The 15,446-nt window shown below is 39.4% G+C and overlaps 1 protein-coding gene across 1 annotated transcript in view; it reads right to left on the reverse strand.

The window, feature by feature from the left end:
* LOC123517172 (T-complex protein 1 subunit delta-like) overlaps nt 1-15,446 on the reverse strand; it is a 97,583-nt gene that overhangs the window by 72,082 nt on the left and 10,055 nt on the right. Inside the window, exon 3 of the mRNA XM_045277162.1 lies at nt 13,860-14,041. Within this exon, the coding sequence (XP_045133097.1) occupies nt 13,860-14,041 (182 nt within the window). The remainder of the gene's footprint in view (nt 1-13,859; nt 14,042-15,446) is intronic.

A 15,446-nucleotide genomic window follows, 5' to 3' on the forward strand; every position in this document is an offset into this window, starting at 1 on the left:
ATGAGGAAAGACTGAGGAAGCTGGGGCTGACCACATTAGAAGAGAGAAGAACAAGAGGAGACATGATAACCATGTATAAATTGGTGAGCAAAATTGACATACTGGATAGAGAGTTGATGAAGGTGACCACAAGTAATTATCTCCGAGGACATGGAAAAAAGCTAATAAAGGACATCTGTCTAAATGACGTAAGAAAATACAGTTTCCCGCATCGTAGCATTGATAAGTGGAATAAACTGAGCAGTCATGTCGTTGACGCGGTGTGTGTCAATCAGATGAAAGACAGATATGACAGGAATGGACAAGGAGACAGGACACAGAGAGCTTAGCTCGGGCCCTGTAATACACAAATAGGTAAATACAAATAGGTAAATACACACACACACACACACATATGACATATGAGGAGAGACTAAAGGCTATGGATCTACCAACCTTGGAACAAAGAAGGGAGAGAGGAGACCTGATACAAGTCTATAAATTGATCAACAGAATGGACCAAGTGGATAACGAGAAACTGATCTTGAGAGATGAATATGACATCCGAAGCACAAGATCGCATAGTAAAAAGCTGAGAAAGGGAAGATGTCTGAGAGATATTAAAAATATAGTTTCCAGAGATGTATTGAGACGTGGAACAGTTTAGATGAAGAAGTAGTGTCTGCAACGAGTGTGCACACTTTTAAAGTAAGATTGGATAAGTGTAGATATGGAGACGGGGCCACACGAGCATAAAGCCCAGGCCCTGTAAAACTACAACTAGGTAAATACACACACACACACACACACACACACACACACACACACACACACACACACACACACACACACACACACACGGTAGCTCAGTGGTTAGAGCGCTGGCTTTACAAGCCAGATGACCGGGTTCAATTCCCCGGCCGGGTGGAGATATTTGGGTGTGTCTCTTCACGTAGCCCTGTTCACCTAGCAGTGAGTAGGTACGGGATGTAAATCGAGGAGTTGTGACCTTGTTGTCCCGGTGTGGTGTGTGCCTGGTCTCAGGCCTATCCAAGATCGGAAACAATGAGCTCTGAGCTGCCTCCATTATCTGCCAGAGACTGCAGCAGATCAAACAGTGAATTACACACACACACACACACACACACACACACACACACACACACACACGGTAGCTCAGTGGTTAGAGCGCTGGCTTCACAAGCCAGAGGACCGGGTTCGATTCCCCGGCCGGGTGGAGATATTTGGTGTGTCTCCTTTCACGTAGCCCTGTTCACCTAGCAGGAGTAGGTACGGATGTAAATCGAGGAGTTGTGACCTTGTTGTCCCGGTGTGTGGTGTGTGCCTGGTCTCAGGCCTATCCCAAGATCGGAAATAATGAGCTCTGAGCTCGTTCCGTAGGGTAACGTCTGGCTGTCTCGTCAGAGACTGCAGCATCAAACAGTGAAACACACACATACACACACACACACACACACACACACACACACACACACACACACACACACACACACACACACACAGTGAGAAAGATATTCCATCTAAATGCAGGTATGTGACAAGGGAAAGAATGAAAGCTGATGATGACAATGTTGGTGAGGGAGAGAGAATTTGAAGGCTTTGATATGGCACAAACTTCACTATTGATAGAGTCTTGACTATCGAACATAAATTAGATAAATTGATAAAGGAGAATATGGGAATGAAAGAGAATGAAGAACAGGATAAAGAGCTCCAGAAATTTAAAGAAAGGATAAAAAGAGTGGAAGAAAACGAAACTAGGCTAAGAACCGAAAATGAAGAATTAAAAGTCCAAATAGCGAACTACAAGAAAATGACGGAAGATGGACTCGGTAAAGCCGAGAAAGAAAAAGAGAAGCTAAAAGATCTAGTTAACAAAGAAGAAGAAAGAGTACAAGACGTGATTAAAAAAGAAGTACAAGCATGGAGAATCCAAGATAAGAAAGACAAGGAATCATTTCAAAAAGTATTTCAAGAACAGTTAAAAGAAAGAGATGAAAATATGACAAGCAAAATTATAGGAGTCTTCAAGAAAAAAGAAAATTTAGTAAGAGAAATTGCGGAAAAAAAGAAGTGTAATTATTTTTGGACAAAAAGAAAAGTGTTAAATATAGACCAAGAAGGGAAAAAGACGAAATGAAATCAGTAAAAGACCTACTAAAACATCTGAATGACGAGGATAGACAGAACTTAGAAGAGGAAGTAGAAGAAATCCAAAGAATGGGACCATATCAAGAAGGAACAGTGAGACCAATTAAGATATTACTAAAATCACAAGCAGCAGCAGAAGTAGTACTATATAGAAAAACAAAACTCAGAGAAACAGATGGTTGCAAAGATATATATATAAAGAAAAATAGAAACGAGGAGGAAAGGAAAAGACACAATAAACTGGTGGCAGAAGCAAGAGAAAAAAATAATGAAAGGTCAGAGGAGGAGAAGAAAGCATTTTTTTTGGAGAATTATAAGAGACAGGATAAGGAAATGGTATATAAAAGAGAAAGGAGGAAAAAAAATGGAGGAAGTTTAACTAAAAATGTTAAGAACAAGAGATTAAAAATGATATATACAAACACAGATGGGATTTTATCTAGTAAATTAGAATTAGGAGATTACATAAAGAAAGAAGAACCAGATATTGTATGCCTGGTGGAAACAAAGTTAAATGAGGCAATAAAAATAGACATAGATAAAAGGTATAATATATGGAGGAGAGACAGAGTGGGTAAAGGAGGAGGAGGAGGAGTCATGATGATGTTAAGGAAGAAGATAGTGGTAAATCAAGTGGAGTTTGGGGGAAGGAAAATCAGAAATACTGTATGTTAAGATGCATATTAACAAAAAGGAGTTAACAATCATTGGAACATATGTGCCAAAAACAAGCTCATGGACTAACCAAGAATATAGACACATGATAGATGACACAATAAGGAGTCTTACAAGAATCTTTAAGGAAAGGAGAAAAGTGATATTGGTAGGAGATTTCAACTGTAAGGAGGTAGACTGGGAAAATTATGAAAGTGGTATGGGGGAAGATGCCTGGGGAGATAGATTCCTGAACCTAATGATAGATAATTTGATGGTCCAAAGAGTAAAGGAAAAAACAAGATTCAGAGGAAACGATGAGCCGGCAAGATTAGACGTAGTTTTTACAAGGGATATACCAATTAACGATGACATAAGATACAAGTGCCCATTGGGAAAAAGTGACCATGTAATATTAGAAATGGATATAGAATAAGGAAAGGAAGATAGAGATGAATCATACAAAGGAGACCGATTAAATTACAGAAAGGCTTATGTTGAGAATCTCAAAAACTATTTTAAAAACGTAAACTGGGAGATGGAAAACTCATTAACCCCTTCGCGCTGGATGTTATATTCTTCTCTCAAGATCAGTTTCTCATTATCCACTTGGTCCATTCCGTTGATCAATTTATAGACTTGTATCAGGTCTCCTCTCTCCCTTCTTTGTTCCAAGGTTGGTAGATCCATAGCCTTTAGTCTCTCCTCATATGTCATCCCTTCAAGTTCTGGGACCATTCTTGTAGCCATTTTTTGTAGCCTCTCCAATTTTCTTATGTGTTTCTTTTTATGAGGGGTCCACACTACTCCTGCATATCACAATCTAGGTCTTATTATAATAGTATTTATCAATTTCTTCATCATTTCTTTGTCCATGTAGTGAAATGCTACTCCAATATTCCTCAGCAAATTATATGTTTCTCTAAAAATTCTATCAATATGGCTTACTGGTTGATTGTTTTCTTCCATCGTCACTCCTAAGTCCTTTTCCTTTTTTACTTTCTCCAGTTCTACACCATCTCCCATCTTATAGATTCCCACAGGTCGTCTTTCACTCTTTCCCATTTCCATGACATGGCTTTTGTTCACATTGAATTCCATTTCCCACTTCTTACTCCATTCCCAGATCTTATTTAGGTCTTCTTGCAGTATTTCACAATCCTCCTTTTGCTTTAGAACTCAGCACAGTTTCGTATCATCCGCAAACAAATTTATGCAGCTGTTCACTCCTTCTGGCATGTCGTTAATATAAATGAGGAAAAGTACTGGTGCCAATACTGACCCCTGTGGCACTCCGCTTTCTACTGCTCTCCACTTGGATTTCATATCTTTAACTACCGTCCTTATTTCTCTCCCCCTCAAATAATTTTCTATCCATCTCAATGTGCTTCCTTTTAAGCCACCCTTCTCCTCTAACTTCCACAGTAATCTTATGTGGCACTTTGTCAAACGCCTTTTTAAATCCAAGTAGATGCAGTCAACCCATCCCTCTCTCTTGTACTCTATCAACTATTCTAGAATAGAAACTCAATAAATTAGTTACACAAGACCGTCCTTTTCTAAAACCAAATTGGCTATTTGATATTAATTTGTTGTCTTCAAGGAACTCGATCCATTGTTTCTTTATTATTCTTTCACACATCTTGCATATTACACTAGTTAGTGATACCGGTCTGTAATTTAAAGGTTCTTCTTTCCTTCCGCTCTTATATATGGGAACCACCTCAGCTCTTTTCCATTCTACTGGCACTGTTCCATTTTCTATTGAGCATTTTATGATGTTGTATATAGGACTTGCTAGTTCTTCCCTACATTCTTTCAGTATTCTGCCTGAGACTTCATCCGGTCCCATTGCCTTCTCTTCATCCAGTTCCTTCATTAACTCTTTTATTTCAAGCTTGGTTACTTTAATCTCTTTCATATAGATTGTCTCTCTATTACCCTGTGGCCTCTCAAATTTGGATTCTTTACTAAAGACCACCTGGAATTTTTTATTTAATAGTTCTGCCATACTTTTTGGGTCTTCCACCATCCCGTTCTCTCCTTTTAACCTTTCTATTGTTTCTTTTTGCCTAATTTTTCCATTTATGAATCTATAGAACAATTTTGGTTGCTCCTTACATTTTTCGACAATATCTTTTTCAAAGTTCTTTTCCTCTTCCTTCCTCACCTTAACATATTCATTTCTCACTGCATTGAAGTTTTCCTTGTTTGTTGGATTCCTATTTCTCCTCCACCTTTTCCATGCTCCATCTCTTTTCTCCTTTGCCCTAGCACACCTTGCATTAAACCAATCTTTCTTTCCTTCTTCTTTTGGTCTATATTTTGGGACATATTCCCTGACTCCTGTTTTGTAAATTTCCAAAAATAAGTTATATTTGTCATGCATTGTCTCTGAATTTTCCATCTCCTTACCAGTCTACGTTTTTAAAATAGTTCGTGTGTGTATTTACCTAATTGTATTTACCTAATTGTAACATACGGGAAAAGAGCTATGCTCGTGTTGTCCCGTCTCCATATCTATTAATGTCCAGCTTTTTCTTAAAATCATGAATATTCCTTGCGTTGACCACTTCCACGTCTAAACTATTCCATGCTTCCACCCTTCTATGAGGGAAGCTATATTTTTCACATCTCTCCTATAAGTGGCCATTTTAGTTTTTCCCATGCCCTCTCGACATTCTTCCATTCCACATACACAGATCTTCCCTATCCATTTTTCCATGCCAATCATCACTCTGTATATTGCTATCAGGTCTCCCTTTCTTCTGTTTTCCAGGGTTGGAAGTTGCATTCTTTTCAGTCTGTCTTCATAAGTCAAATCTCTTAAGTCAGGCACCATTTTGTTGCAGCCCTCTGTACTTTCTCTAGTTTCCTTATGTGTTTCTTTAAGTTCGAGCCCACTGTATTGTTGCATATTCAAGCCTCGGTCTTATCATTGCAGTAATTATTTTCTTCATCATTTCTTCATCTAGATATACGAACGCCACTCTTATGTTCCTCAATAAGTTCAATACTTCTCCAATTATTTTGTTTATATGTCTCTCTGGCGATAGGTCATTGGTAATTGTCACCCCAAGGTCTTTTCTTCATGACTGGTTTTATGTCTTCATTTCCTATCTTGTACATACTCCTGATTCTTCTTTCACTCTTGCCAAACTCTATTTTCTTGCATTTTGTCGTGTTGAACTCCATTTGCCATGTACAGCTCCATTTCCATATTCTGTCCAAGTCTTCCTGGAGTAGTTCGCAATCTTTGTCACATCTCACTTTTCGTAACAATTTTGCATCGTCTGCAAATAGGCTCACATAACTGGACACCCCATCCACCATGTCATTTATGTAGACTGCGAACATTACTGGTGCCAACACTGATCCCTGTGGAACTCCACTCTCCACCAATCCCCATTCTGATGGTCTGTCCTTAATTATTGTTCTCATTTCTCTTCCTACCAAAAGTCTTCCATCCATTTTAGTAAACTGCCATGCACTCCTCCTACCATTTCAAGTTTCCAGATCAGTCTCTGGTGTGGTACCTTATCAAAGGCCTTTTTTAAATCCAGATATATTCCATCAGCCCAACCATCTCTTTCCTGTATTACATCTATCACCCTCGAATAGTAACATATCAGGTTTGTCGTGCATGAACGCCTTTCCTAAAACCAAATTGACACTCACAAAGTATGTCATTTTCTCCAAGAAGTCTGTCCATCTAGTCTTCACCACCCTCTCACACATCTTAGCTACCACACTTGTAAGTGACACTGGTCTATAGTTCAATGGGTCTCTCTTGTTACCTGATTTATAGATTGGGACAATGTTAGCTCTTTTCCAGTCTTGGGGCACTACACCTTCCCTTAATGAGGCATCAATTACTTCACAAACTTTTTCTGCCAATTGCTCCTGCATTCTCTTAAAATCCATCCTGATACCCCATCAGGTCCCACAGCTTTTCTCACTTCTAAACTCCCCATCATGTTCTTGATCTCCTCCACAGTTACTTGAAACTCCTTCATAATCCCTTTCTGTTCCATTACCAGTGGTTTGTCAAAAGCAGTCTCCTTTGTGAATACCTTCCGAAAGCATCCATTCATAGCCTCTGCCATTTCCTGGGATCTTCACTGTATACTCCATTTACTTCTAAACTTTCAATACTTTCTCTATTTTTGATGTTGTTGTTCACATGTCTGTAAAAAGCCTTGGTTGGTCTTTACATTTATCAATTATATCCTTTTCTTGTTTCTTTCTTTCTTCTCTTCTAATCAACACATATTCATTTCTTGCTCTTTTGTAACTTTCCCACTGCTTAATCCGTCTTTTCCTTCTCCACCTCTTCCATGCATCCTCTTTTCTTGTTCTAGCCTTTTCACATCTATCGTTAAACCAGTCCTGCTTTCCAACTTCTCTATGTTGTCTTATTGGTACAAATTTTTTCTCACCTTCTTTGTATATTTTTATAAATTCCTTCCACTTTTCATTTGCTCCCTTAGCACTCTTGAATTTCATCCAATTTGTCTCTTGAAAGAATTTCTTTAGGTTTCCAAAATCTGTCTTGGCATAATTCCATCTTCCCACTTTATATTCTTCATTTCTTCTAGATTTCTCTTCGTCTATCACCTTGAACTCCAAAACTGCATGATCACTCTTTGCTAAAGGGCACTCCACCCTCATCTCCTCAATGACCATTGGCTCTGTACTAAAGACCAAGTCCAGTCTTGACGATGCTCCTCTCCTCCAAACCTAGTATCTTCTTTGACCCACTGAGTTAACACATTTTCCATTGCCAGTGTCAATAGTGTATTTCCCATGTTGTCTCTGATCCTTCCATTGACCAGTCCTCCCAACACACCTCTTTACAATTAAAATCTCCCATCATTATAGTTCGTTCACAGCCACCCAACATTTCTTCCAGACATGTTCCTGTATCACTTATCATTTCTTCATATTCCTGTACTGACCATGCATTTGTCTTAGGTGGTACGTACACCACTATGTAGTGCCTCTTTTTCCTTCATTAGTTTCTGCTCTGATCTTTAGCACTTCTGCCTTTCCCATACCTTTTTCACTTGATCCACCTTTATATCTTTTTAACAGCAACATCACTCCTCCTCCCATCTTACCTACTCTATTTCTTTTCCAAACGTTATATTTCCTTCTCCAACCTTCATCAGGTCTTCTCCCTCTCTCAGTTTTGTTTCAGTAAGACCCACAATATCTGGGTTCTTGTCCCTCAAGTAATCGTTGAGTTCTAAATCCCGATATCACTCCATTTATGTTGGAATACATTACATTTCGCTCATATGTAAGTTTCTTTAGTCCTTTCTTGCTGTACTTTTCTGGGTTATGAACCACTTCCTCAGTCTCATATCCAAGATTCTCCAGAAAAACTCTTTCTTCTCTTCTTCTGTCCTCTCTTCATTTTTTTCAAAGCCTCCTTTCTCAACTCATTTAACATTTCTCTTTCCTTTTCACCGAGATCTCTTCTCAACCAAATCTTCCTTGTTGTTTCCTGCTGGGCTAGCCTCCATGACTTCTCCACCAATTCATCTGTGTGTGTGTGTGTGTGTGTGTGTGTGTGTGAATGTTACAAGGCGGGATGCATGTAACTTATCTTCGAGAAGGGGAGAAAAGATAAGAGGAAAAGGGAGAGAGAGAGAGAGAGAGAGAGAGAGAGAGAGAGAGAGAGAGAGAGAGAGAGAGAGAGAGAGAGAGAGAGAGAGAGAGAGAGAGAGAGAGAGAGAGAGAGAGAGAGAGAGAGAGAGAGAGAGATGGGAACAGTCTATGCCATTGGGTAATTTTAGACACAAGGCAGGACGCATGTAGCTTATCTTTAGTGATTGGTGGAGACAAGGATGGTGGGAGGAGCACTATGATTTCAAGGACAGTATACGGCGTGTGTAGTTGGTCTCCAACACACTATACAGGACAACTGAACGGAAGAAAGCTCAGAAAAGAAATATGACGTCTACATAGGCGTCACCGTATATGCTACTGGGGCTTCATGACGCCTACATAGGCGTCACCGTATTGAAGGGGTTAATGGTTCAAAAGAAATATAACTTATTTTTGGAAATATACAAAACTGGGGTCAGGGAATATGTCCTGAAATATAGACCTAAAGAAGAAGGAAAGAAAGATTGGTTTAATGCAAGATGTGCTAGGGCAAAGGAGAAACGAGATGGAGCATGGAAAAGGTGGAGAAGAAACAGAAATCCAGAAAATAAGGAAAACTTCAAAACAGCAAGAAAAGAATATGCTAAGGTGAGAACGGAAGAAGAAAGGAACTATGAAAAGGACATTGTCGAAAAATGTAAGGAACAACCAAAATTGTTCTACAGATTCATAAATGGAAAAATAAGACAAAGAAACAATAGAAAGGTTAAAAGGAGAAAATGGAATGGTGGAAGACCCAAAAAGTATGGCAGAACTGTTAAATAGTAAATTTCATGAGGTCTTTACTAAGGAATCCAAATTTGAAAGACCACAGGGTAATAGAGAGACTGTCTATGTGAAAGAAATTAAAGTAACCAAGCTTGAAATAAAAAAGTTGATGACGGAAATAGATGAGGAAAAGGCAATGGGACCGGATTAAGTCTCAGGCAGAATACTGAAAGAATGTAGGGAAGAACTAGCAAGTCCAATATACAACATCATAAAATGCTCAATAGAAAATGGAACAGTGCCAGTGGAGTGGAAAAGAGCTGAGGTGGTTCCCATATATAAAAGCGGAAGGAAGGAAGAACCTTTAAATTACAGACCGGTATCACTAACTAGTGTAATATGCAAGATATGTGAAAAAGTAATAAAGAAGCAATGGATTGAGTTTCTTGAAGACCACAAAATATTATCAAGTAGCATATTTGGTTTTAGAAAAGGTCGGTCATGCGTGACAAATTTATTGAGTTTCTACTCTAGAATAGTTGATAAAGTACAAGAGAGAGAGGGATTGGTTGACTGTATTTATTTAGATCTAAAAAAGGCGTTTGACAGTGCCACATGAAAGATTACTATGGAAGTTAGAGGAGAAGGATGGCTTAAAAGGAAGCACATTGAGATGGATGAAAAATTACTTAAGGGGGAGAGAAATAAGGACGATAGTTGAAGATATGAAGTGCAAGTGGAGAACAGTAGACAGCGGAGTGCCACAGGGGTCAGTATTGCCAATACTTTTTCGTATATATAAATGACATGCCAGAGGGAGTGAACAGCTACATAAATCTGTTTGCGGACGATGCGAAACTGTGCAGAGTCATTAAACAAAAAGAGGATTGTGAAATACTAGAGGAAGACTTAAACAAGATCTGGAAATGGAGCAAAAAAATTGGAGATGGAATTCAATGTGGACAAAAGCCATGTCATGGAAATGGGAAAAAGTGAGACGACCAGTGAGAATCTGTAAGATGGGAGATGGAGTAGAACTAGAAAAAGTGAAAAAGGAAAAGGACTTGGGAGTGACAATGGAAAAAAATAATCAACCGGTAAGCCATATTGATAGAATTTTCAGAGAGACGTATAATTTGCTAAGGAATATTGGAGTAGCATTTCACTATATGGACAAGGAAATCATGAAGAAATTGATAAGTACTAAAATAAGACCTAGATTGGAATATGCAGGAGTTGTGTGGACTCCCCATAAAAAGAAACACATAAGAAAATTAGAGAGACTACAAAAAATGGCTACAAGAATGGTTCCAGAATTTAAAGGGATGACATATGAGGAGAGACTAAAGGCTATGGATCTACCAACCTTGCAGCAGAGAAGAGAGAGAGGGGATCTGATACAAGTTTATAAATTGATTAACGGAATGGATGAAGTGGATAATGAGAAACTGATCCTGAGAGAAGAATATGACTTTAGAAGCACAAGATCACATAGTAAGAAACTAAGGAAGGGACGATGTCTGAGATGTTAAAAAATTTAGTTTCCCGCAAAGATGTGTTGAGACTTGGAACAGTTTGAGTGAGGAAGTGGTGTCAGCAAAGAGTGTACATAGTTTTAAAGAAAAATTGGATAAGTGTAGATATGGAGACGGGACCACACGAGCATAAACCCCAGGCCCTGTAAAACTACAACTAGGTAAATACAACTAGGTCAGGGGCAGGCAACCTTTTTAGAGTGAGTGCCAGATGAGACTCTTGGAAGGAGGTCATGAGTGAAAACAAATCTCAGACAAATGCATGGAATACTATAGTAATAAAAGAAAACGATGCACACACTACTACTACAACTACTACTACTAATAATAATAATAATCATAATAATAATAATAATAATGAAATGTAAAGTAATTCAATAGTATAATTTATTCATTTAAAACTTAAAATTTATTAGAGTTTCTTCTCTACTTTTAGTGGGAGGTCCCGGGCCGGATTGCATTAATAAAGCCTAGCATGGCGGGCGGACGCTAAGCCTTCATGCCGGATGTGGCCCACGGGCCGGAGGTTGCCCGCCCTGAACCAGGTCAATACACACACACACACACACACACACACACACACACACACACACACACACACACACACACACACGGCCCGGTAGCTCAGTGGTTAGAGCGCTGGCTTCACAAGCCAGAGGACCATTCGATTCCCCGGCCGGGTGGAGATTTTTGGGTGTGTCTCCTTTCACGTAGCCCTGTTCACCTAGCAGTGAGTATACGGGATGTAAATCGAGGAGTTGTGACCTTGTTGTCCCTGTGTGGTGTGTGCCTGGTCTCAGGCCTATCCAAGATCGGAAATAATGAGCTCTGAGCTCGTTCCGTAGGGTAACGCCTGGCTGTCTCCAGAGACTGCAGCAGATCAAACAGTGAATTACACACACACACACACACAAATACAAAAACAACAAATTTTCTAATCTCTCTCTCTCTCTCTCTCCTCCTTGTTTCCTCTCCTTCCCTCCTTCCCGCTTGTGTCTAAAATATTAGCAAATGTCACACACTCTCTCTCTCTCTCTTTTTCTCCGGAGAGAAGCGTCCACTTTCCTCTTTGAAGGCGATATAGTGACTAAAAAATAGCAGCATAATACACAAAGCGACAAGTATGACAAGCTTGCACGAGTTTCCCGCGCTCGGGCGCGCAGCACTACCACTCGTAGATCATACAGGCGGGCTTTTTTTAACATCCGGCGTGAAGGGGTTAATAGAGTCTGCTGACTTGCTGATGGAGTCAAGATGGTGGCAAGTAATGTTATTAGTTTTCTGGCCTCTCTCTTGTCTGTGAATAATACCTAGCTTCACTTCGAGGGTAAGACACTTCCTGGTCTTCTTAGGAACGTTAGGCCACATTGCAGGGCGTTTTGGTGGTAAGTTGAACTAGGGAAGATGAGCTGCTGGTGACGCTGTTATGTTTTGACTGGGGAGTGAGTGGTGCGCATGATCTTGATCTTGATGCTACAGGTGACGCAGAATTTCTTGAGTCAGGCCTTTGTATCGGCAGCGCCTGTGTTGTCCACGAGAGGCTTGATCTTGATCTTTATTCTACAGGTGTCTCAGAATTTCTCCTGAGGCAGGCCTTAGTACCAGCATCTCCTGGTGTATTCAAAAGCCTGTCAGCTTGCATGATACGGTGGGGCTTTCAAATTTGGAAAAATTACCTGGATAAAACTTTGTTCAAGTGAGTTTGGTGTTGTTAAACAGCAGATGGTAGTAAAACAAACCTTCATTGTAGCAAATTTCGTTGTGTGAACCTTCATTAAACAGGGTTGCCTGTATATATATATATATATATATATATATATATATATATATATATATATATATATATATATATATATATATATATATATATATATATATATATATATATATATATATATATATATATATATATATATATATATATATATATATACATATATATATATACATACATAAGGGAGAAGCAAACATATTAGTGCTGTGTCTTGAGAAGGGTATGCTGAGCAGAGCAAGATACATAAGGACAGTAACAAAAAGCAAATCTATTAACCCCTTCGGCACCAATCGCCTTAGGCGTGAGACTCGCTTCTATACCGCCCGCATAATCGCTCACTAAACTTGCTCGTATTTGTCACTTTCATTAATTTTTATTGTATAAGTGCACTGTACATATGAATATAAATGGTTTCCACATAATACACACTATAATAACATATAATAATAATGATAATAATAATGATAATAATAATAATTATGAAAAAAATCTATAGTATGAGGTGTTCCCCTTCTCAAAAAAAAGACTGCACCACAGTGCTGTAGAGTAGAGGTCAGGTATAAGCTGTCAGGTCACAGGTCACTATGACATGACTTGGGTGATTATCAAAAAAGTAACAAAACGCCTCACGTGCACACGAAAACTTTGGCACATGTCCATTTATCCCCCAGTCAAGGTCACTGAACTCAGGGATGGCATGAGGGCGAATGTCATTGAATGTCAGCCAGGAACATCCACCCAGAGTCAACCACCGTCTCATTCTCCTCCAGTAACTCACTATTACTCAGTTCCTCTAAGCCACTTTCATCACTATACTCATCATCATCACTAAACTCATCATCTGAGTCAGCAGGCAAGTACTCAAAGCCAGAACTACAGTCACTATCCACCTCCATTATCAGAGAAGGCAGCACAGTTCCTTGGACAAAAATGGCGTGGAAGCAGGAGCACAGAGCACGATAATCCTACTCAGACAAACCGGCACTACGTTACGTCACTCTTGGTTCATGCCACCCCATCGTGACGTGTCGTGATGTATCACTCACTGATTTGCTGCTGTCACAGAGTAGGCGGAGCCTAGACCATCCTAGTTGCTAATACCACCATGCCAGATGCCAAACAAGGCAGCCAAACCGTTTTAAACTTTTATTCCGAATGTATCCCGCACCAGTGTACGTGATGGTATGTAGTACCATACCTCCCCATCACGTACAGGTGTACGGGACGGTACTGAGGGGGTTAAAATAAATATATGAATAGATAGAACAAAAAACTTAAGACAGTTAAGTTACTTGAAATGACAAGGATATACATGAGCTGTGAAACATGTTAAAATAGGAGGAAAATAATTTACTGTTTTTTACCTTGGAATTAAGAGCCGTGTTTGCACTCTTAAGTAAAGAAGCATTGTCTGTGAGATCAACAGGAATTGCCATGGATTCTAACACATCCACAGCCTTAGCTGAGAAGTGAAGCAGTGAGTCAGAGATTGCAGCTGGATGAAATCCCTTGGTCAGCAGCTTTTGAGAAGTCTCCAGCATGGCACCTGAAAATATACGTATGTATGTATGCTATAACTACATCAGAAGGAGGTAGTAGACACCTACCGAAATGATAATTTACTCCCAGCGAGGTCTAACACTAGTTCAGGGGGTGCTGTGAACTTTCCATTAGAGCTAGCTGTGATCTCGTTAAACGTTTATCTTTGTTTCACAACTCAAGGGGGCAGTCACAGCCTGCCCTCTAACGACAACTCGCCTACTTCACTCAAAACTACATGCACTTACCACACACACACCCTTCACTTAAAATTCAAAATAAAAAAATGGCGACTCCAAACGCAGCCTCGGAGTCTCCTTCTGGGGAGGGGTCCAGAAAGGGCCCCAGGTCAGACTCCTCTCTCAATAACAACCACATATGTCTTGAAACCTCCCTCAACTTTTTCTACATTAACTTCTGCAATATTCCCAGTTTTAGATCTAATTTTCAATCCGAGGAACACCACCTCTCTTCTACTAAAGCTCTTTTTTTCCTCACCGAAACATAGCTGTCTGTGGCTACTGACAGAAGCCCCTGCTCTGTTCCCTCCTACCTACTCTATTCTCATTTTCATTCCAAAGCTGGATGTTGCCTCTATGTGCGCAATGACTTAGCTTGCTCTCGTGCCTATGCTCTCGAATTCTCCGAGTTTACCACTATCTGGCTTCGATTAAATACTCACTCCAACTAAATTTATCTGTGCTGTCTATCTCTCCTCTAACTTCACTAACCATAGTAAATTCTTTGACTATTTAACTTCCAAAGTGGAGCACATTCTGTCTCTCTACCCTTTCATGGAGATTTCCATCCTTGGAGATTTCAATGTTCACCACCAGCTTTAACATAACATAACATAAAATAAATAATAGGATAACAAAGGGCCACCAGGGCCCATCTAGGTTATCCTGTATCAGTCGCACAGCGACCTCGTCATCAATACTTAAAGATACACTTACAAGTACACAATACATTATATACTAATTCTAAATATTTGGCCCATTAACAGGGCTAAGTCCTGCAGCGAAATCCTCTACAATTTGTGGTCCCCATACATGAGGATCATGTCTTGTTTAACTATAGTAAATTTCTTATAAAAACTATCATGCAGCGCTATACATAATTATAAATCTAATAAATTTAAGTGCTTATCTAATCTGTTTTAAACATTGTCAAACTAGTGCTATTTACAACCCTCTCTGGCAATGCATTCCAGAAGTCTACCACCCTATGACTAAAGAAATATTTTCTTATATCTAACCTGCAGCCTTGCTTTCTAATCTTCCTGCCATGATTTCTAGTCCTACTTCCTCCTCTAAGGTAAAGAAAGATCTCACATCTATGTAGTTTGTATCTGAGAACATTTTAAATAACTCTATCATATCCCTCTTATACATCTCCTCTCAAATGAAAAC

This window comes from Portunus trituberculatus, chromosome 41 (assembly GCF_017591435.1).
Source record: "Portunus trituberculatus isolate SZX2019 chromosome 41, ASM1759143v1, whole genome shotgun sequence".
NCBI classification, from domain to species: domain Eukaryota; kingdom Metazoa; phylum Arthropoda; class Malacostraca; order Decapoda; family Portunidae; genus Portunus; species Portunus trituberculatus.